The 23004-nt window shown below is 48.5% G+C and overlaps 1 protein-coding gene across 1 annotated transcript in view; it reads left to right on the top strand.

Moving 5' to 3' along the window:
• Positions 1–23004, top strand: part of CAPN5 (calpain 5) — a 51756-nt gene that overhangs the window by 8909 nt on the left and 19843 nt on the right. The window contains exons 2-3 of the mRNA XM_015645810.2: positions 6603–6779; positions 22866–22997. Coding sequence (XP_015501296.1) covers positions 6618–6779; positions 22866–22997 — 294 coding nt within the window. The 5' untranslated portion in view covers positions 6603–6617. The remainder of the gene's footprint in view (positions 1–6602; positions 6780–22865; positions 22998–23004) is intronic.

The following is a 23004-nucleotide window of genomic DNA, read 5'->3' as shown; positions in this document are numbered from 1 at the left end:
TCCCTCTCCCTCTCCCTCTCCCTCTCCCCTGCCATGTGGCTGGATGACCATAGGTGCAGGAAGTTCAGTTCTGTATGTGTGAGTCTGCTCTTCCTAGGTTGTATTTTTCCAGTGCCTGAAAACTGCTCTGCATGAGCAGTGTCATGTGCTGAAGAAGGTTCCTGCCTTCTCCCGCACAAAGGTGTTTTTTTGGAGGCTGCACTGGCTGCATGAGTGAGCCTGGGAGTGCTTTGGTGTTGCTGGCACTCTGTGCTGCTCCTTACAATTATTAACCATGGTCAGGGTGTGCTGGTGCACGAGGGGTTAGTGAAGTCATGGCTGTCTCCAGGGACTTGGCATCGGCAAAGCCCATTAATTCACCTTTTGTTACTTGTCCTGCAACTCCTGCTGATCTCCAAGGGTTATTAACCCTGCTGTGGCCTGGGAAACAAGCCCAACACATTGCTGGTGTTTCACACAATCAGTGATGCTGGATGAGGGCCCAAACAGCATGTGGAAGGTACCCAAAACTTAGCTTCTGTGTTCTCCCCACACAGTGAGTGGATTGGGGTGAGCTGGACCCTGAGTGCTGAATATATTCATCAGGTCTCTGCTTTCCCTAGAACAAGGCTGGCTGTCTGGTGGCATGTTACTGCCTTGCCCTTCACACTGCTTTTGGGTCTGTACTTCTGCCATCACCGTTAGCTGTTGTTCCATCCCTATCCCTGCTATTCCTGCATCCCTCCAGCCTCCTGCATTTTCTGATCCAGTGGGAGATGTTGCCACTAGCTTTGCTTTGAGCTTGTTACTCCTCCTGTGTCAGGATGCCTTTAGACATCTGTCCTGGTCCCATCTGATCTTAGAGTCTGTGCTGGGGGTAGGGCCAGTCTGGCTGGTGCCACAAGCTTGACTTGTGTGCAAAGCTGTGGCCAGGCAGAGCTGGAGCCAGCACGGGGTTATGAGAGTGTTCCCAGAGTGGGGCTGCCTTTTCTTCTGCAGCTCCAACATCTGACTGTGTTTGCAAGTGGTGACTCATAGCTGCAAGGAATGAGGAACTCCCAGACAAAGGCCTCTGTCCCAGTGTGAGTCATCCAAGCAGAAAGGGAGCTCCTGGTCAGCACACCCCGCTGGCTTCCGAAGGAGATGGGCATTCAAGGATGCCCAGACCCTCCTGTTAACCCTGGCCTTCCATGGAAGAAAATATCCCAGTCCTGCACATACATACATACATGCAGACCTGCTGGTGGCTACATCTCTCCCTGTGCTGTCATCTTGCTGTTAAGCAATAAAGGAGTAATGTTCTGGTGGAAAAAAATCCAGAGGAAATAAAGCAAGAATGATAAAAATCACTGTGCATTGCCGGAAACAGCCTCCAAATGTGACATCTTATCTCCAGTTTATTTTGTGCAGATGCTGACAGCCAGGCGTGTTCTGGTGATATGGAGTCACTTGCAGTAGCTTTCTGCCAGGATGTGTGACCCCACCCTTTCCCTGGCCTGGGTGCAAATGCACTTTTTAATGGGAGATTGATCTCAATTCATACAACTGTAGAATGGTTTGGAAGTACCTTAAAGACCTTCTCATTCCAACCCCCTGCCATGGGCAGGGACACCTTCCACTAGACCAGGTTGCTCAGAGCCCCATCCATCCTGGCCTAGAACACTTCCAGGGATGGGATATGCACAGCTTCTCTGGGCAGCCTGTGCCAGTGTCTCGCCAACCTCACAAGAAAGGTTTTCTTCCTGATATCAAATCTAAACCTGCTCCCTTTCAGTTTAAAGCCATTCCAGATCGTCCTATCACTACACGCCCTTGTCAAAAGGACATTTTTTTTGAGTTTATTTTCAGTAATAGCCAGCTGTTAGACAGCAACTTCCTTTGCAGGTCTTGGAGTGCTTTGCAGAAGGGAGCAGGATCTCTGCAGAGGGAGAGTGATGCTTTTTCTCGCTCCATGGAGGAGGAGGATTCATCAGGGAGCATTTGCTGTACTTGTATGTTTGCAAAAAGCTAGAGAGCTTACTCACTTAAAACAAACAGCCCTTAGCCCCATCAGGATGTTTTTTGGGGCTAAATCCACTCCACTGAATTTCTGAGGGGGAACAGCTAGTCCCTGTGGTTGCTCATGCAAGATTAACCCTCAGGCTGAAAGGTGCCATGTTAAGGTGTCCTGGTTTGGATGCCGTCTGTGCTGTAGAAAATCACTGATTAAAATCAGAGCTTGATATAAACATAATTAAGAGTAAAAATTATTATTTCTCCTTTAGCCTAGCAAAGCTTTTAGCTCTTAAATGAGAACAGAGATATGACCTGATGAAGAAAAGAGATAAAGGCCAGAAGGGGACGTTCAGTGCTGTGTTCTTCAACAGTCTTGTTTCAGCAAGTAACCACTGTAAATGTTCAGTAATTTGCATTTTGGCTAAAGCAGCAGCTCTGTAAAGATGTCCAACTGTGCTCAAAAACATCTGGACACAAGCTACCTGTAACTTCCCATGGGAATTAGCTTCCCTGGTTAACCGCAGTCAATTTGAGAAGAAATGATGTCTTGTTTTCTAATTTCCATCAGTGTGGTTTCAGCTTCCCCTCTTCATGGACATTGCTAATGCAGGATGCTGCACTGTGCTTCTGCCTCTGGGCTGTGCCATTTGGGGTCCAAAGCAAAGCTACGGTGCATGCACAGCTGGGAGTGGGAAAGGGCTTTGGGAATGGCACAGGTTGCCCACAGGAGCTCTAGGAGGAGGGTTGGAACTAAAGGATCTTGAAGGTCCCTTCCAACCCAAACCATTCCATGACTAAGATGACTTGAGGCTTTTTTCTTCATGGTTGACATAGAGTTGTTGGCTAAGAGGTGTGGAGTGCTTGTCTTGTGTTCAGTGTAAACAGTGAGTAACAATTCAACTCCTTCTTCTTCCCTGGGTCCTGAAGAAGCAGTGTGTGAAGCTCTCCTTGCATCGACAGCGTTTCCTCTGCTTAGCTGGGCTTTTGTGTTGGTAGGTGGTGAAAGAATAACCCTGGTACTGCCACGTGTCTGTCAATAGAAACACCCAATGACTGTGTTTAATTATTTGAATAACATATTTAGAAAAAGCCTGCCTGCTGTTCTGAGCACCCCATCGCTGAGCCCCGTAACATTGCACTTGGTTGAGAAGTGAGCAATCACATGCCTGGTTCCTGCTCCGTCTTCTCCTTGGCTGATCCTGTGCTTTTGCAATGTGATATCGAAGCCCTCTCCTGTCTAGTGGGAACAGAGCTGAAGGGCAGCAGATCCTGTGCTTTAGAACAAAGTGTTTTGTCTGACCTGGAGGCAGACTGCTGTAGGATCTACAAGCAAGGAGGCTTTGCTCCTGGCCAGGCTGCAGCCTTGCGATAACACAAGCTTGGTGAGCCCATGCCAGCCACCTGGGAAGCCTCTGAGCTGGAAGTCAAGGAGAGAAAGATGTTTGGAGGGGAGGAAGGAAGAGCCTTTCAGCAGGTATTTGGTCCTGGCCAATGCAAACGCTTTCAATCCTTCTCCCTATTGCAGTTCTTAGAGCCCTGTCTCTTACCAGCTGTCAGGAGCTGGAGCACCTGGAATATGCTGGAGGTGAAAAGGGGACCCCACAACACCCCTGAGTCATAAGTCTGGCTCAGTCTTCCAGCAAAGTAGTTTCTTGTTTAACTCCTTCATGGCAGGATTGAGGTTGGGATCAGACCACTGTTTGTAAAAATTCATGCTAAGAGTGGTGAGTGCAGATTCCCCTCCCTGCCCGCATGCAAACAAATGCATATGCAATGATATATAAAAATAATATGTAGGGTTGTTACTTCAAATCAGGCATGAAAACATCCAGTTCCTGTGTTCCTGGAGCATCTGAGCTTGGTCCAAGAAGGCAAAGAGTAATTAGACAGCCTTTGAGCATTTTAATGTGGCAGAGGTGAAGTTCAGCCTGGTAAGCATGAAATGCTGCAAATTAGAGAGAGTAATGAATTTTAACACTGCCCTAAGAACATTCCCTCTGCCCCTTCCTTTTAATTATTTTGCAAGGTGTTTTTTTTTTTAATTTGTTTGTTTTTCTAAATGATCCTGAACAGTATCCCTTCCCCTTCTGCTTGCCATTTCCTTTGCAACTCAAATCCATCTACACACTGTCATGTGAGAGTAGCCCTGCAGCGAGGACAGATGGCTGGCAAGGTGACAGTCACTGTAGGGTGGGATAGCAAGGCAAAAATTGAGGAGAATTTGGCCATGAGAGAGGCTGGAACTCCTTGGCTGAGATGACTGAGGTCCCGTTCTCACCGGGATGGACATTGCCCAGGGTGCCTTGTGAAAGTCACTGTTGCAGGCATCATTGGAAAGCACAGCTCCAAGCTGCAGGGTGTAGCAGTAATTTTATGAATGAGCAGCCAAGTGCCAGCCCTTGGCCACAGTACAGGCTGCAGAGCAGCACCCAGCATCTCCTACATTAAACCCAAAACTCCTGCCTTTAACTTGAGCATGGCTTTTAGAAAGGCACCAGACCTCCCTCCTCCCCTCCTTTCCAGACTCCCTTTCTAATCTTGCTGGTTCTTTCTGCACAGCTTCCTGTGGAAATATCCTTTCGTGTCTCAGCCCAGTTCATGCACTAGTCGAAGCAATTCATCTTGCATATCAGCTAACAGCATCTCCCTCCTCTCTCAGCCCGGTGTATTCCTGCAGAAGGCAGTTGCCAGCCATCCCTTCCCAGCACTGCTTCTTTCCCTGTGTAGCAGTGAGTGCTACCACTGTGAAAGTCTTGGCCTGATTGTCACTCAAAAGGAGCTTGTTCAGTGCCAGGGTGTCCCCATGACCTCCCTGGGTACATCTCCCTTATTTTTCACCACCTTTCTCTGCTGGACATCTGAAGGCTAGTGCCTTCCCTGGCCCTCATAGCAGGGTGGATTGGAGTACTGGGTGCATCCTCTGACTGCTCAATGAGGCTGTCAGCCTTTCCAAAAGGAGTAAATTTGGTGAATTATTTGGGGGTTTATATCAGGCTATTTATTTTTAAGGCTTTTCTGAGGGCAGGTGAAGCACTTGGGCCTCTTTGTAGCATCTGGTACTGACAGGAGGGAGAAAATCCCCAGGAGCTGCTTTCACAACTCCTCCTCAGTGGCACAGACCTGTGGAGCAGCCAGCAAGGGGATTATTTTGGGTTCACTTAAGCTCTGAGTGATGAGCACTTGTGCTGTTAATCAAGCTGATAAATGTTGTCAATTAAAACCTGTGCTTTGGTATTCAGCTTTCCATAAGTGAAGTGTTTTTGTCTCTCCCAGAGGAGAGAAGGCTGGCTGGGTGGGCAGTCCTCCTGGAGCATCAGAATGGGCATTAGTTTAGCTCTCAGACACCTACTTTACTTCAGCTAATCCTAGTGGTTCATTAACAAGGGAAGTGACAATGCTACTTAAATTGATGCCAGCCATAAGTGATCATATAATCCTTGGGACTTCGGATGTTTACAAATTAGCTGCTTCTAGTCAGGCATTATTGCAACTTCATTATTCTACCACATGTTATGATACCACAACAAGCATGTGGTTTCTATATGTTTCACTAGGAGGGATGAGAGGTCAGCATGCTGGAAGCATCCACACACTCGATGGGGCACCCTTAGTTTTACCATGCTGGAGACCAAAGCTGGGATTATGTCACTTGGGGATGTGCTTTAATGGTGGACTTGGAAGGGCTGGGTTAGTGATTGGCACAGGTGATCTTAGAGGTCTTTTCCAACCTGAATGATTCCATGCTTCCATGGTTATGTGTCACACATGTTCCCATTTCCTCAGGAATCCACACTAGATGTTCCCAGACTGAGGTCGCTAATGAAGTTTTTGAAAAAGAACATCCCGTTTTGGGGAGAGATAAGGATTGAACGTGGCTGTTATAAATAAATACAGAGAAACTTTAGGGAAGGAGTTTTGAAAAAAGTCTGTGATTGGGCACTGGGGAATTATGCAGAGCATCCCTTTTCCTTGTGCCTGAGCAAAGGGGTTGGTACCCAGTGACCAAAAGGCAGGGGTGATGGAGCAGTGATGGAGAGGTGCTGATCTCTCTCTGGGAGGCATTAGACCAATGGTTTCCTGCTGTTGTCTGGATTGTTAAATTCACATCTCTGCCCTGGAAGCAAGACACTTGTCAGGAAAGAATAATTAATCCAGAAACATGTGGTGCTCTGCCAGGAGACCTTTTTTTTTTAATTAAAACCCAATCTGATAGTCTGCTGAGAAATTGGCGTCTCTGACAAAATCATGAAATGCACACGATTTTGTGAGCTGAGGCTCTGTGGTGGGGGTGCTGTGGGTAGGGCTCAGCCCTAAACCCATCTTGCAGGGGATGTCTATTCCTCCTTCGCCTCTGAGGGCTGTGTTTTTCCCAGATGAGTTACAAATTTGTTAAGAAGAAGGACACCAGTTATTATCTACTCCTATGCCTGGTTTGGTGTTGTTTGGCCAGCCTGGGGGGGGTTAAATGGGAGTCCCAGCCCCGGGGGATCAGCAAGGTGCACTCGAGCTCTGAGGTGGTTGTCTTCAGCCACGGTGTCTTGGTGCTGCCACTCAGATGCTGCAGAGGAGGACTGGGTGTCGCTGGCCAGACCGTGCCCCGTCTCATTCCTGCTCTGCCTGTCCTCCAGAGCCGGTGGGGAAGGATGTTTTCCTCAGTGAAGCCGTACGAGAACCAGCGCTACGCCTCTCTGAAGAAGGAGTGCCAGCGGCGGAAGCAGCTCTTCGAGGATCCGCTTTTCCCTGCCAACGACGACTCGCTCTTCTACAAGTCAAGGATCCAGGGCATCCAGTGGAAGCGACCCAAAGTAAGTGCATCCCATCCCTTTGCCCCTCAGCACTGCTTTCTACCATCTCTGCTCTCAGGCCTTCCTGAAAATGCACAGTGCCCCCTTCACCAAGGCTGTCAACATCTCCTCTCCCCAACAACATTTATTTACCCAGACCTGATATTATGAGCCTCTAGGGTGCCAGGAACCCCTGCTGCACTCAGGTCCAGGCTCTTCTGCATCCAGTCAGGTCCAAGAGCAAAGGAGGCTTTTCTGTCACTCAATTTCCCCATGCATAAACCAGAGAGATGGTTTGCAGCTGGCTTGGTATCGTGTACTCCTGTAAGGCTGGTGGGTCCAGCAGGGCAGACTGTTATCTCTGAATCACAGAATGGTCTGAGTTGGAAGGAAGGGACCTTAAAGATCTGGTTTCAGCCCTCCTATCAAGGGCAGGGGCACCTTCCACTAGAATATTCTTGGTATTCAAGTGTTGTTGGTCTATTTAGAAAGGGAAAACAAGTTTTGGGTAGGTGAGGTGGTTTGGGGATCTTTGGGGAAGAGGGTGGTCATACCTATCCTTCCTCTTCTGTGCAAAAACCATGGCCTCTGCCTCTTCTCTGTGCTTCTGTGTCTGTCACGAAGACAGGTTGTGGGAGGCTGGGGATAACATTGCCTGTCCCCAGTGTTGCCAGTCCCACTTCTGCTGCCCTCAGTGCCAGCACAAGGACATCAGGAGCTGAGGGCACTATGGATGATTTGTATGTCTTGTTATGGCTGTCTGCTTGGAGTTGACCATGAGAGCAGTGCTCTGACTGCCATGGATCACAGGGAGTCCCAGGTAGCAGTGATAATTGTGGCTGGGGAGCAGCAGTGTCCCAGCATCTCACACACCTGGGTTTCCTTCCTTCCCTGTGGGGAGCAGCAGCCCTCTCTACCCAGCCTGTCCTTTTCCACACGTGGCTTGGTGGCATTTGAGAGCTGTAGTGTTGCCCGAGCTGCCGTCATCGTCTTCGCCCCCGCTGACAGCCCAGAAAATCAGCTGGCCTTCCACGAGACAGTGCTGTGTCTGTCTGGGCAAGGGCAGTCTGGAGGGGGTGGACAAAAGGATTTGTGTGAAGGGAGAGATGGAGCTGAACTGACTCTTGTTGTGTGGCCAGAGGGGCTGAGCCCCCAGTGTCCCACTGGGCTCCTTGTGGGAGGAGGCCTTGCTTCCCTCTGCTTTGCCTTTGTGTCTTCCACCCCAGCTCTGCCTAGACACTGGATTTGTGCAAAGCCCTGTGTGTGTTTTAGTTTATTCCCTTTGTCTGCTGGAAGGAAAAGAGGCTTTGTGCACAGCTGCCTTCTGAAGAGAGGGCCAACCATGGTTTGGTCTGACTCTGGGGTCAAACATGAACATACCTTGCACATGCCATTTATAGAGCAGACAGGTGATAGCTGAGACTTTCTAAACAACCTTCTCTGAGACTAAAAGGTAGGGATGTATTTGAGACCCCCTGGCTGCTTTGCAGTCAGGTCTCACACATTACTTCAGCCATATGTCTAGAGATGGAGGGTTGGATCCCTTTGTAGAGGGACGAAGATTGCTTGTGTTCTGCTGGGCATCTCAGAGCTTTTCTCCATCTGCATTTCTGGCTTTCATCTCACTTGCAGCCCTCAGTGTTCAGGCAGGTATTATCCTCTTGCTGTCTTGCTCTTCAGAGCATGAGGTCTTTCTAAGAAAGCTTTCTGAACCTCACCTGCAAGGTGTCATGCTCACCTAGTCCAAACCTATCCCTGCTGAAGCACAGAGTGAATTCAAACTTTTTTCCAGCCACCCAGCTCTGTAGTTTCATAGGATCAGAGAACGGTTTGGCTAGGAGGGGATCCTTAAAACAGTTAGCATAGGATGTTGAACCAGGGCTCTTTCTGACATGGGCTGTCCGTGGGAAGGGAGGCTGGAAGTGGGTCCCATGTGCCAGCAAGGTCCTGTGGCTTAATAGAGGTGGTCCTTGTTTTGCTGCCTCTGCACCAGATAAAGGGAACTTTGCCAGCAGTTTGGGTGCCAGAAGGAGTGCATGCTGAGCAGTAGCCGACTCATGATGCCACTGTCTGGTAGGATTGCTTGATCAGACCTACTCAGCTGCCTTGACCACAAAATCACTGTTAAAAAAAGAATCTGAGCTCACACCTGCCCTGTTTGCTGCTGAAGTTTCGAGAAACCTCTTTCTCAAAAGAATGTCTTTGTGTTCTTTCTCTCAGTTCTTAATTTCAGAAAACGTAACTAAATTTCATAGGGAGAATTGCTTTGTGCCAGCAGACAATGCAAAATGACATTTTTAGTTGCTGGACCTGATTCTGCCTGAATTCTTACTGGTCTTCTGAGGGAGAGAGTCCAGGAAAAATCCCAGCATCTTCTGTAAGAAAGCAATCACTATCAGCTTCTCCAAGTTAATGCAGGATTCAGTAGAGTCGAAAATGTCCATGAAGTTTAAATCAACTGTTCTGCTTGTGTGCTATTGAATGGCACAGTGCAGTTATTAAACCACATCATCTTGTTTCTATTACAACCAGCAAATCTTCTTTTAAGCAATCCCAGTTAAACCTCATTCAGGAAAAAGCAAGTAGTGATACTCCCAGCTTTTGGCAGATGCTGTTTTGGGGATTTCCTTACCAAGAAATGGAGTCCCCAGTCCCACAGATGCTGTCTGCAGGGAAGGGATGTTGTGTACACACTTTCATCTCTCAGGGCTATGGTCATGGGTTGTTTTGGAGAGTTCCAGCTAAAACTGTGATAAAACATAAGAGCTCATCATGTCTCTAGCTTTGCAGTGAGAACAGAGTGGGTGGAGAATGGAAATAAAAGCTGTCCGCTGTTAAAAACAACCACTTGCTTTCTCAGAAAAGTTGTCACTTGTGATCTGTGGAAAGAAATCAGACATAGGAGATAAATTCTGCCCTGAGAAGCTGTAGCTGCCCTATCCCTGGAAGTGTTCAAGGCCAGGTTGGATGGGCTTTGAGCAATGTGGTCTAATGGAAGGTGTCCCTGGCCACACCAGGGTGATCAAAACTAGGTGATCTTAAAAGTCCTTCCCAACCCAAACTGTTGTGTGATTTTTCAGGTAGAGCACTTGCATGTGAAAAGTAACCATAATGAACTCACTGGGTTGCTAAGAATGTGCTTTGGCAGGATCTTCTTTCCATATATTTCCATTGTGCTAGTGTGGACCTAACAGTCTATCCTCTGTGTGTGCACCTCTCCCTTCCCAATTATTCTTCCAGCATCCTCTCTGTTCCTCCATGCACTCCCAAAGCTTGAGGCTGCTTTGGCAAAAAAACCCAACAAAACAACAGAACCCCCAGTCTCTGAAGTGCTTTCCCTTTTGCTTGAGGCTTTTCTGGGAAGAGGGGAAAAGGAGAGGCTGAGGAGCAGCTCTGGTCCCTTCCCTGGTCAGGTTGTTTTGCTTCAACTTCCTCCTGCATCCGGCACTGCAGCCTTTCCTGGAACGGGCTCAGCCTTATTATTTCCAGCAGGGTGTCCTCCCTCCCTCCCTGCTTTCCTTGGCCTCCAGCCCTGCTCTGGATGCCAGATCTTTGCAGAGGGAGCAGCTGTTTGAGCCCTCTAATCGTGTTTTGGCTCCGGTGGTTGTTTGCTGGACGCCTTTGTGATGCAGCCCAGCGAAGCCAGAAAGCCAATTACTGGAGTGCTTCAGAGGGTGGGAAACCACAGCATCAGCCTGAGCAGGGAAGGGGGTCCTGAAGATCCCCCTTTAGTGAATCCACTTAAAAACAAAGCTGGCTGCTCATTGCCTAGCCAAAGTAGATTTTGGAGATCACTCAGGCAACATCAGCGGTTCCTTTTGGCAGCAGCACTAAGCTGTTGCATTAGAAATTAAAACAGAACTTTTAAGCTTAGCCTGAATCCCAACACCTTGCTTGAAACTTCTTTCCCTTCTGCTCTGTATGCTGCTGTGCACAGGAGAGGGAGATCTGTATCCAGACAAGTAGTACCACTCCCAGTGGAAATCTCAGCCTGATCCTCAAGCTCTGAGTTCTGCCCTCCCCTTTTGGGACAGGAATGCTAGCAATGCACCTTGGAAGTTGGAGGTTTGGTCTGTGCATTGGGTGAGCTGGTCTGGATGTTTGGGAGGTGGGTAAATAAGAAGGGGTGGCACGAAGATGAGTAGAAGGGGATGGATGAGGTGCAGGATGGATGGCAAAAATAAGGGGAGATTTGTGGCATCTGCTGCATCTGTTGATCCCTTGTGGAAAAAACGATGATGATCTAAGGTAGAAGAGACTCATCTACCATGGGGGAAAAGAGTTCATCTCCTCTAATCATCACTGTCCCAAGCTGTCTTCTTGGGTACAGAGTGCTCCCAGTGATGCCACAGGATTGCTACAGGTTTTGATTAGGGTCTGTCTTTAATACCTCTGGGCCTTCTTACCCAGGGCTTGTTTTCTCTATGCAGCAAGAGAGCCACTTGGTTCAGGTTCAGCCCACCAAGCTATGACCTGCTGCTGGGATGGGTCACCATCCAGGACAAATTTGGGCACCATGGCACCTGTGGGAAGCCAGTGAAGCCTGGTGAGAGGCTTACATTATGCACAGGTGTGATGTTGAACTATATGAGCTGCATGCTCTGGTCCTTCAGCTCTTCCCAGGGAGCAAGGTTGAGCTTGGAGATGTTTTTTTCCTCCCTGTTCTGGGAGGCAGGTGGGCTGCTGTGTGCTGAGTGTATTCCTGCCCACAGCGGGAATTGCAGGAGCAATTCACAGTCATCCCTAAGATGCTGAGTGGCTGAGACATGAGATCCCAAAGACACTGGGAGGGGCCCAGGTGGGATCTCTGTGCTGAGCTGTGCCAGATGTGCTGTAACAGGGAGCTGTGACAAAGACAAGGATTTCCAAGCCAGCTGTTGTCACAGTGACTGTGTGGCTCAAGGTGATGTGTGGCTGCTGTTGAACCTGAGCTGCATGTGAGTTAAAGCCTAGATGGTTGCAACCACCAGAGAAACTTCTTGGATGAAGTCTGCCCTCCCAATCTTTAGAGGATAGAGTTTTTCCCTCCATGCCTCTTTCTCAGTATTTTTATCTCTCTCCAGCATTTACTTGCAAGTGCTGAATTATCTCTGCAGGAATTAATTGTCAGGGGAGATTGTCCCTGATTAAAGAGCATAAAGGTAGATTCTTGCTAAATGGGAATATTATTTTGTCTGGATGAAGGCAATGTCATTTGGAGGGGAAAGCCTGAGAGAGTAGCTCGGGGGAAGAGAGACAGGCCAGGTGTTTTGGGAAAGGTTGTGGAAGCAGGAGATCTTAGGGCATTAGGATTGTGGCATTTTCAGCCCTGCTGTGGCACTGGTGAGAGATGCTCTCAGTCACAGACCTGAGGTTTTTTTCCAGACCCACAAGAGAAACCTTGTTTTAGACACCAAGAAAACAGGATCTTTCAATAGCCATTCCCTGCCTTCCTGGTATGTATCCACTGTGACTTGTGCATGGAGGTTTTGTCCATTTACAGAATCATAAAGTGGTTTGGGTTGGGAAGGGTCCTAAAGATCCTCTGGTTCCTTGGGCAGGGACACCTTCCACTAGACCAGGGTGCTCAGAGCCCCATCCAGCCTGGCCTTGAACACTTCCAGTGATGGGGCATCCACAGCTTCTCTGGACAACCTGGTCCAGTGTCTCACAGGGAAGAATTTCTTCCTAATATCCAATCTAAATCTACCCTATTTCACCTTAAAGCCATTCTCCCTTGTCCTGTGATGCAGGATACATTATGTCCATTGTCTCCTGAACTGGATGCTGTTGTCTTTGGAGGAGGTGTTGCAGGATGGGAGAGCATCTCTTAGCTCCACTTTTCTGCACATTATTAAGCACTTAGCTCTTCTCTCTTGCTGAGTGAGGATTATACAATCAATCCCCTTGGGGGTTTCCTGGAAGGGGAAAGGAGTCAATGTACTAATTCACTAAAAGCAGGACCAGCACTTCCCTGCCCACAAGCTTCTGCATTAAAAGGTCTTTTCCCCAGTGTGTAGTGCAGGCTGGGAAGCTGGCAAAAACACAAGACTGAGGATAATGGTGAAGACAGAGGTTAGGTTCTTGTAGTTCTTTACTCTCCAGAGCTCACCAAGAGTTTAGCAGGGAGGCATTCCAATGGCAATTGGGTGCAAAAAAACTTCTGGTGTCCTACTTGGAAGTGTTTCTTGTAGAAAGACTCAAATACTAGCTTCTGTGCTCCAGGGGTGTCTTTACTGAGCTTCTTGCAGTCTTGTCCTGTCTCTCTCAGTTTTGGTCTCACCCATAGAATGCTTGGGGTTGGTGTTGACACTGGGGCTCCTCTGTGCTGCTGGATCGACTGAAGGATCGTCTCCTCTGAACAAACTCAACAGACTCTGTCTGGGGTCCATCACAGGGGTTAAAATCCTTCCAGACCTTTGCATTTCTCAGCTTAAGAATTTATGAGCCACTCGCCTGTTAATTTATCTGCTGTTTTCAGTAAAACTGGAGCTGATTGCCAGTCTGGCTGTTCCTTGCCAGGAAAGGATTTGGTCATCATTTAATGCAATCTCTGAACTGACCTTGTTTTTACATTTTTAAGCCATTCATAGGCTACCCCATCCCTCAAGGATGAACAAGAGATTCATTGTTATTATTTGTACTTACTTTAAAAGGTCTCTACTCCCATTAGATGCGATGCTGACCCTGGCTGCATTCCAGCAGGTCTCGCCAGATCCTGCCAGGGCCGTGGCCTCATGGTGCCAGGCAAACACACTCTCCTCCTTAGCCCCAAGTGAGGACTGGAATTGATAAGCTGCTTGGCACTAGTGCAGCATTTGATAAGAAATTTCCAGCCAGTCTGCTCTGTCCTCATCATCAGAAGGACACGGCCTTAAAAGCAAAAGTGATGGTAAAATCCCTGGATTAGATTCATTGCGTGCTTCTTAGTGCTGCTGTGTGTTGGTGACAAGAAATTATTGTATTGGTAATGAGGAAGAGCAGAACAATAGCAGAGAAAGGAGTCCTGGGCATCTGCTGCCTCTGAGCTCCATGGGAGGGAGTGTGCAAATCCTCCCAGACTGGGCTCTGGCGTCCTGGGGGTGCACATTCGACCTGCGGAGCGATTACAGAGCTGCTTATCATAGAACCACAGACTGGTTTGGTTTCAAGATCACCCAGCTCCAACCACCCTGCCATGGGAGAGACACCTCCCACTAGATGTGTTTCTCAGTGTTAAGGAAACTTCCCTGTCCAACCATCCAGGAGCTGCTCTGGCAGGTCACACTCCCACCACTTGAGCTGGGTTGTAGCGGGCAGCTCCAGGGAGACACTGGCTGCCCCGCTTGACTCCCTACACTCACAGAACAGCTTTCCTTACCGTGACCCCAGCTTTCCCACAACAGTCTCAAACATCTGGATCATTAAAATTATTTCATCTTGCTGCAGTGATAGAAAAATGGCCTGAGCTGGTGCTTCTGAGGAGGGACCCCAAAAAAGGAAACCTGAGGTATTTATCCTCTCACAGTCCAAGCATGGGGAAGCCTGGAGGGTCTCCCAGTGTCCAGTCATGGATGGGACACTGGGAGATCTTTGTTCTTTGGTCTGCAGTTCACAGCCTCTTGTCTCAGGCTTGGGCTCTCTCTCCCCAGAGCTCAAACTGCAGCTGCTCACTGAGATACCTGCACTGAATGTGTTCCTCACCACCCAAAGCCCTCTCCAACCTGTCTTGGGGATGGGACATCCACAGCTTGTCTGGGAAACCTGTGCCAGTGCCTCAACACTCTCACAGGAAAGGATTTATTTCTATTATCTTACTTAAACCTGATTTTATTCAGTTTAAAGCCATTCAAGCCATTCCTCCTTGTCCTGTTGTTTCATGCACTTGTAAAAAGTCCCTATCCAGCTCTCTTGGAGCTTCTTTAGGCACTGGAAGAAGCTCTAAGGTCTCCTTGGATCCTTCTTGTCTGCAAACTGCACACTTTTTCAGCCTGTCTTCCTAGCAGAGCTGCTTCAGCCTCCGAGTATCTTTGTGGTCTCCTCTGGACTTGCTCCAGCAAGCAAGGTCCATGTCCTCATTATGGTGGGGGTCCCAGAGCTGGATGCACACTCTGAATCAGACAAAGCTTTTAATCTTGGGGCAAGCTGGGAGTTTCTGCACTGCCTGTGAGCTCTAATCTTTGAGCCCTCAGAGAGGATGGGATTTGGGGGTGATTTGCCTGTGGTGATTTGCCTGTGTTAAGGGCAGGCATTCCTGCTGGAGCAAGTGTCTTTCACTGAAGCCCTTGAAAAGACTTGATCAGGCATGGTGCTGCCTCTTGCTGAAGGAAAATAAAATATGAAGAGTGTGAGTGTGTGAGTTTGTGAGTGTGTGTTAGTGGAAATATAAAACAACACTTCTTGATATTTCTGGATCTTTGTGAAGAAACCACTGCTCAGTGATGCATTCCTCCCAGTCCCCATCCAAGAAGGAAAAGGATGAACAAGCCATCTTAACGGAGAGTGGTCGTGGATGGTTAGATTTTGACTGTGGTCTGATGCAAATGCAAAAACTGACAGAGTTACATAAGAATTAATGTCCCTTCTCCCAGTTAGCAGAAGCTCATGACTCCACATCTCTAGAGGGTGGCTCTCTCATAAAATAGGATTCTGTTTGTAAAGCTACGCCCAGTGTATGAATAACCAGAATAGGCGTGGGCTGAAAGTAGTTTCTTTAAATGGCTTAAACTCATGATAACCTCATTTTTCATCATCATTGCATAGTCAGGGATTAATTTAGATTGTGGTGAGGTCAAGTCCGGTTTTTGAATGGAGGTGCTATGAATGGGACACAATCTCAAACCAAAGGGTATTTCCTTGCCCTGGGACAAGGAAATGGAGAGAGTGTGGCTCAAGGGGTTGTGGGAGGAGCCCCACAGAAAAGCAGTTCGGAGATTTTGATCTGAGATCCACACAATTGAGTGTGGATGTAGTTTTCAGCTTCCAGTTCTTCTTTTCTCATCAATAACTTAACTCCTAGGTTAATTAAAAACAAACAAGCAAACTCTGCACAATTTAGATTTCTTAATACTCTTTTAGAAGATTTGCTTTCAGTGGGATACAGGATTTGGCATTCAGGAAGGGCAGCTGCTGAATTGGAGGCATAAACTGTGTGGCTGAGCTCGTGGCCACATCAGCTTGTTCCAGGTTTTCACATTGGCTCTGTGAAGAATGGCTGGGTTTGGACCATTCCTCCTGAAATACTGTGGTTTTTCACAACAGGACGTACTTGGGCAGGCTCCTCCTTTTCCACCAGCATGGCCCCACCTCTGCATCCTCCAGGGTGGGGACTGATGGCCCAAAAGTGGCGCAAGATGTGGAGCATCCTCAAGGCTCCTGCCTGTGGTCTGTGGTCCCTCACTTGTATGAGGTCACTGCATGATCCTCCACGTTTAGGGCTTGATGCACAGTTTCAAGCCAAAGCAGTTCCTCTGTTTGGGGTTAAACCCCACAGCTAAAAGTGTTGGAGCAACTGAGAGCATGGTGTGCCTGCCACGTGAGAGGACAGACTTGGGAGTGTGGGTGTATTTTAAGCTCACAATACTGCCAAACCAGGGTTGGTTCACCCTGCAAGTCCTTCCCAAGGGAAGCTCGTCAAATGAGATCTGTAGAAGAGCTCAAGACTGGGATATGATGGGTGGGGGAAAGCTGGGCAAAGGTGGCCAGCAGCACTGTGCTGAGTCACAGGTGTATCTGTCAGAGGGTGTTAAACTGCCTTGGGAGCTTATTTTTTTCCTCTTCCTCCACCTCTCTTGTGTAGCTCCCTAGAGCCCATGCTTACATGGACCAGGATTTAGGGAAGGAGATCCAGGTGGAGCCATCTGAGAGCTGCATTTGCTCGGTGTACTCTCCACAGCTGAAGACTGTAGTTGTGTGCAGCTGTAAGGGTCCAGCTGGCTCAGGGGATGCAGCATGAAAGGGAGCCAGGTGACATCGTTTCTGTGAAGGAAGGATGGTTCCCCTGGTGACTGGGCTGTGCTGGGACTGGAAACCCAGAGAGACCACTTCTGCCTCTCGATGGGGTGACCTGTGGCATGTCATCTCACTGCTCTGAGCATCCCATCCCCCAGTTTGTCAGTGAGCCATGTGAAGACTTTCCTGCTTTGGCAGGGACTTCGGCAGACCTCAGGGCTGTTGGTATTCAGGAAGTATTTTATTTTCTTAGTGGCTTTTCCACCAGACAAAAGCACTTGCTGTGGGAGAGATGGCCTGGGGAGGGCTGTGTCTGGATGTGTGGTGATGCTGAAAGCCAGGCTGTGCCAGCCTCTGCATCAGTCTTGGCTGGCTAGAGACTGAAGAAGTCCTGGGTGGAGTAGTGGTGAGGCTTCCCAAGAGTGCATCCCTGGAAAGGGCATGTGGGAGGAATGACAGGTCTGGGGTCTCTGTACTTTTGTGCCATTCTCCTTCCAATCCCTCTCCATCTGCTTCTGGGAAAGTGCAGTACTTCCACAGCCATCTCTCCACCTCTCATTTCTTTATCCTTTTTTGTACTTTGGATACCCGGAAGGTAAAACTGCAGAGGGATGTCAAGGTCCTGCAAATTGACCTTTAGATCTTGTTTGCCTCTGTCCCTGCTCTTCCTGTTGGCAAAACAAACACTGCCCTCACTCTTCCTGGTGCCAGAACAGGCACCACTGCATGATGCTGTGGTACACAAACTGAGGTGAGGAGTTGTGGGGAGCGTGTTTTTTGGATGTCTCCCTTCACAAGCAAGTGCTGTGTGCTGTGGGTGGAGTGACCAGTGCCCTCTGCATGGTGTGAGAGCTGATAACAATACAAATGTGTACACACTGAGATACTGAGAGTGGATTAGCATTAGGGATGCCCGGCTGAGGCACTACAAACCCCCACAAACAGTTCTGTAGGGTGTAGATATTCCCAACCAAGCCTTCCCTTCCATGTGCGTGAAGCTGATCTGCCGAGTAGGTATTTTTTAGTAGAGTCTGTAGTGACAGAACAAGGGATAATGGTTTTAAATGAAAAAGGATGAATTAAAAGTTGATATAACAGCACAATTTTTTATAATAAGGGTGGTGAGACACTGGCACAGGTTGCCCAGAGAAGCTGTGGATGCCCCATCCATGGAACTGTTCAAGGCCAGGTTGGACGGGGTTTGAGCAACCTGATCTAGTGGAAGGTGTCCCTGCCCATGGTGGGGGGTTGGAGAGAGATGGTCTTTAAGGTCCCTTCAAACACAAACCACTCCATGATTCTATGATCCTATATTAATGCATCTGAAAGCACAGACCCCTGGTATTCTAAATTCACCCCATTTCCCTTTCCTCTGTCACCCTGCTGCAAATTTTATTAATTCCCCTTTCTGCAAAATCTCATCCCAGTTGCAAGTACCTGCAGCAGGGCAGCACAGGGACCTTTGTGTCTGCTGTGTCACTGCTACTCACCATGCTTGAGTTCCTCTTGCTCTCTTGTCTGTGTGAGTGACATTTAAGACAGGATCCTTTCGGTTCCCAGTTGCCCAGAAGGGAGGGGAGGAAGCACAGCCATGCTAATGGATTATTTTGCTGATTTTGCAAGTCTGACTGAAGGCATTGTTCTGAAACAGCTAGGCTCTGCAATGAAATTAGACTAGTCTGTTCCTTACAAAATCTTGTTAGCAAAAAATGGTCCTGGCATGCAGCAGATGTTGTGTCTCCCTTGGTTATTCTTCCTCCTGATGTAGCTTTTTCCCTCCCCACATCTGGTTTGACGTGATCCAGATACTAGTGAATCTAAATCTCAGAAACCTGTACCGAGAAACATTGATGGTAAAACAGTCATCAATTATAAAGCAAATTAGAGACTGATTTTCTCCTTACAGCCCTGGGTGGAATTGGACAGGCTGGAGAAGGTGAGGAAGATATTTTCTGCTTTAAATGCATTTGGAAGAAAATTGTATGCATTTTGGGAAGGTGTCCCAAAAGAGAAGGCAGAGGGAAAGACAGCATGCTTTTGGGTGGGAGGCAGAAAAGTACAAGATAATTCCTCTGATTGGATCTTTTTTCTTTTTCTTTTTTTTTTTTTTTTTTTTTTTGTCCTTAATGAATGTCAAAAACCCAAAGCCAGTGGGAGCAAACTGTCCCAATCTGGGCTCTCCTAAGCCAGGCCTCTGCAATCAGCCCCTCATCAGCAGGGACCTGCTCTGGTTCTGATTTCCACCTCTGTCCCACATCCATTGGAGGATGGAGGATATGAATCACCAGAACTTTGAATCACTATTTTGGCCCGCTCTGTGTTATCAGTCTGAATCTTTCCACAGAGCCATCCACACAGGCTTTCTCTGAATTGTGTTTTGTTGCCTGGAGCTCAGCAGGCATTTCAGCAGACAATTTTAGGGAGGGCAGATCATTTTTGATGGTGCTTAGGGTCCTTGGAATAACCATCTCCTGAAGTGAAGATGAACAAAGACCATGTGGGTGCAGCACTTGGGAACATGATCTAGGGATGAACATGGAAATTGGATTAATGGTTGGATTTGGTGATCTTAAGGGCTTTTCCAGCCTCAGTGATTCTGTGATTCTTGAGATCCTCTGAGACAGGTTCTCCTTGGGGGTGAAGAGACATGTGTAACTCCCTTGGCCAGGATAGAGCTAAGAAACACACATTAAAGCCATAGCTTCCCTGCAGCTGTAGCTTTTGGCTTCCCCTCCCTGTTCTCCACCTGTGTCCAGACTAGGAGGAACCAGGACCAATGAAGGATGGGATGGACTTCCTGTCTGCTGAAGCCTCCAGTGTCAAGAGGCAGTTTGGGCTGGTTCTGTGGTGGCTGAAGCCTGAACCCAGGAGGGCCCAGGGTGTGTGTGGGTGTAGATGTTGGTATGCTGCCCTCCTCTCTCAGGGTCCTGGGGGTGGGTGGGTGACGTGGTGTTTGCTGCCTGGATAAATGGTATTGCTCACCTGGATTCTGTCTGCTGCGTGGTAGGGAGGGGAGGAAACCAAGGTCATGACCTTCTCTGATCAGGGCATCTCTGCTCCTCTCCTCCCTTTGCACTCACAAATCCCAGGGCCTGTAATTCCATCTGGCTGCAGAACAAGCTCCTTATCACTTCCAGCTTTTCCTTCACAGGAAAAGCAGCACTAAATGTTCCAAAGCTTTTCTTGGCTTTTTGACCTAGTTTCCACTGGTATCTTGTTCATCAGCCACCTCTGCACGTGGGCATGGTGCTCCATGGCCCCGAGGGTGCTTTGCATCACACACCAGGGCCCCACTGTGCTCCTTGCAGTCCTGAGGCATGGCAGCCTGGCTGAAGCAGTGCCTTGGTCCTTGGCTCCCACCTCAGTACAGCCAGAGAATACAGGGAATGCCATCCCAGTGGACTGAGGCCACACAGTCTAGACCAGGTACAAAACATACGAGTGGAAACTCAGTAGCTTCAATAGGGACTGAAGAATCCAAGTGATTTAATATTGGTAAGCTCCAGTCTAAGGAATATGGCAGACCTTCCCAGGGGGCTTTTCTGGGGAAACTGACCCATGGAGGAGACTCATCCCAGTAGAATCAGTTCCACAGCATTAGAACAAGGAGGCAGTGCTGCCTTCCCCTTTACAAGGGTTTTATATTAAGAAAAATTTCTTCACTGAAAGGGTGCTCAAGCATTGGAACAGACTGCTCAGTGAAGAGGTGGAATCACCATCCCCAGAAATACTGAAGAAAAGCATAGATGTGGTGCTGAGAGACATGGTTTAGTGGTGGACTTGGCAGTGCTGGATTAATGGCTGGATTCCATGATCTTACAGGTCTTCTTGATGATTCTGTGATTCTTCACTCTGAAGAAGACAAGGCTCAGGGGAATCTTAACGATGTCCATGAATACCAGATAGGCAGGAATGAAGGAGACACAGCCAGACTTCTCAGTGGTGCCCAGTGACAGTACAAGAGACAGTGTGTGCAAACTGAACATCAGGAAATTCCAAATAAGCATGAGAAAAGACTTTACACTGTGAGGGTGGTCCAAAAACTGGCACAGGCTTCCCAGAGAGGTTGCAAAGTCTCCATTCCTGGAAATATTCAAAACCTGACTGAACACAGTCCTGAGCAACCTGCTGTAGCTGACCCTGCTTTGATTAGGGGGCGTGGACTGGATGATATCCAGAAATTCCTTATTGCCACCTTGATTTGGTGATTTTGAGACCACTGGGACCAGGCTCAGTCCCAGGGCTTGAGTGTGGTGTGTGGGCCTTCTGCAGGGAAGCGTGGTAGCCTCGCTCTGCACTTCAGGGCAGACTTTACTGCAGCTTCTCAGTACCTGAAAGGGGCTTATAAGAAGGATGGGGACAAACTTTTTACCAGGGCCTGTTGCCATAGGACTAGGAGTAGTGGTTTTAAACTGAAGGAGAGTTGATTTAGACTACCTATAAGAAAGAAGTTTTTGAAAATGAAGGTGGTCAGACGCTGGCACAGCTTGCCCAGAGAGGGTCGATGTTCCAGCCCCAGGAAACATTCAAGGTCAGGGTGGACTGGGCTCTGAGCAACCTGATCCAGCTGATGATCTCCCCACTTACTGCAGGGACTTGGACTAGATGGCTTTTAAAAGCTCCCTTCCAACCTACCACAGAGCCATTTTGTGGCTCTGTTTTTCATGATTTCGTGTTCTCACCTGTCTGTGTATATCAAGCAACCCCTTTATTGTAATCTGCCGATCCCCCCAAGGGCAGAAGGGGCAGCTGTGGTCCTCAGATGGGATAAAGAAGGGGGGCCTCTGCTCCCCAGAGCAGGATCACGAAGAGCTGATCCTACAGACACCCCCACCAGCAGACACATTCCCACTGCTGTGTGCTTCCCTGCTGCTAGGAAAAAGGAGCTGAACCCCACTGCTCTTCTCCCATCCCTGTATGCACTCAGCAGTGCTGAGGCACAGGTGGCTCCTGCCTTTGCAGGTGTCAGCCTGCCTCCCCCTAGCGCTCATCCCAACATCCTGCAGAACCAGCATTAGAGGATTAGTCCTTTTCCTTGGGCCTGATCCTGGCCCAAGTTTGTGTCAGGTTAATTTTGATGTATTTGGTGCTGGCTGGGCCAGGTGGGAATAGCAGGAAGTGCTTATGGTTCCTTTTCCTCCCTGTGATGGAGCCCTAGGCAACCTAATCTAATGGGTGGGGTCTCTGCCTAGAGTGCAGGGTTTTGGAGCTAGATGATCTTTACAGTCCCTTCCAACCCAAACCCTTCCAGAAATCTATGGGTCGAGGCAATTCAAGTCCTCATATGCGAAGTCGTGGTGAGGGGGCATATTCTTCTGGGTACAACCAGCCTGAAAAACTGTGAGGTGTGGGGGAAGGATGATCTGCTTTTCCTTTTTCCTCTTCAAATTAAATGTAATAACAAAGGGGAAAGGTTCTTTCAGCTCCTTGTCTGTCCCGTCTGCTCCCAGGCTCCAGCTGGATGTGAATTTACCAACTGAATTGAGCAGGAGAAGATACATTTTTAAAAAAGCAGTGTGTCACCTGAAGCTTGCTCAACTCCCTCTGTTATTTAAGTGCTTCCTTGGCCAGGCTCTAAGTGTGAGTGAGAAACAAGGGGGGCAGCCTGGCAGGAGCCAGGCAGAGAAAAGCTGATGATCTTGGTACATGGATGGAGGGATGAGCTTACCTCCCAGCTGCCTCCTACCCAAGCTTCTCCATTCATGGTGCCTATGCACAATCCACCACCCTGGTTTTAGTGGCAGAATGAGTATTTTATCCTTCTGGCCCAACTACAAAACTTTTGTTTCACTGAATTATTTTTTTTTTTATCTGCTGTGCTATGATCTGGAAGAGCAGATCCCTCACTGTTTGTAAAACAGTTGTGGAGTAGAAGCATCTGAAAGAGGAGACTTAGAAGGGCTGCAATGGTGTGAAAGCATGCTATTTTTGACAGGGATAATTATAACAAAGCTGCACTGGTGCTGGGACAGAGTAGGGAGTAGGTCTTGTGATGCTACCCATGTCCTGGTGGGAGCAGAAGGCATGTCAGGGTCCTTCTGCCACCAGGGTGATGAGCAAGGCCAGCAGAAAGCTGTAGGTCAGGTTTACATGGATCTGAGGAAGAGAGGAAGTGACTTTCCTTTGCCAAGAAGCCCTGCTCCTGTTTTCCCTGTCTGCTCACTGACCCAGTGTGTCTGTTCTTCTCCTGTCCCACAGGAAATCTGCAATGATCCACGTCTCTTTGTGGATGGGATCAGCTCCCATGACTTACACCAGGGCCAGGTCGGGAACTGCTGGTTCGTGGCTGCCTGCTCCTCCCTGGCATCCCGGGAGTCTCTGTGGCAGAAGGTAAGTG

Source organism: Parus major, chromosome 1, assembly GCF_001522545.3.
Source record: "Parus major isolate Abel chromosome 1, Parus_major1.1, whole genome shotgun sequence".
Classification (NCBI taxonomy): domain Eukaryota; kingdom Metazoa; phylum Chordata; class Aves; order Passeriformes; family Paridae; genus Parus; species Parus major.
Note: the sequence above shows the minus strand (reverse complement) of the source record. Positions and strands in the feature narration are given on the sequence as shown.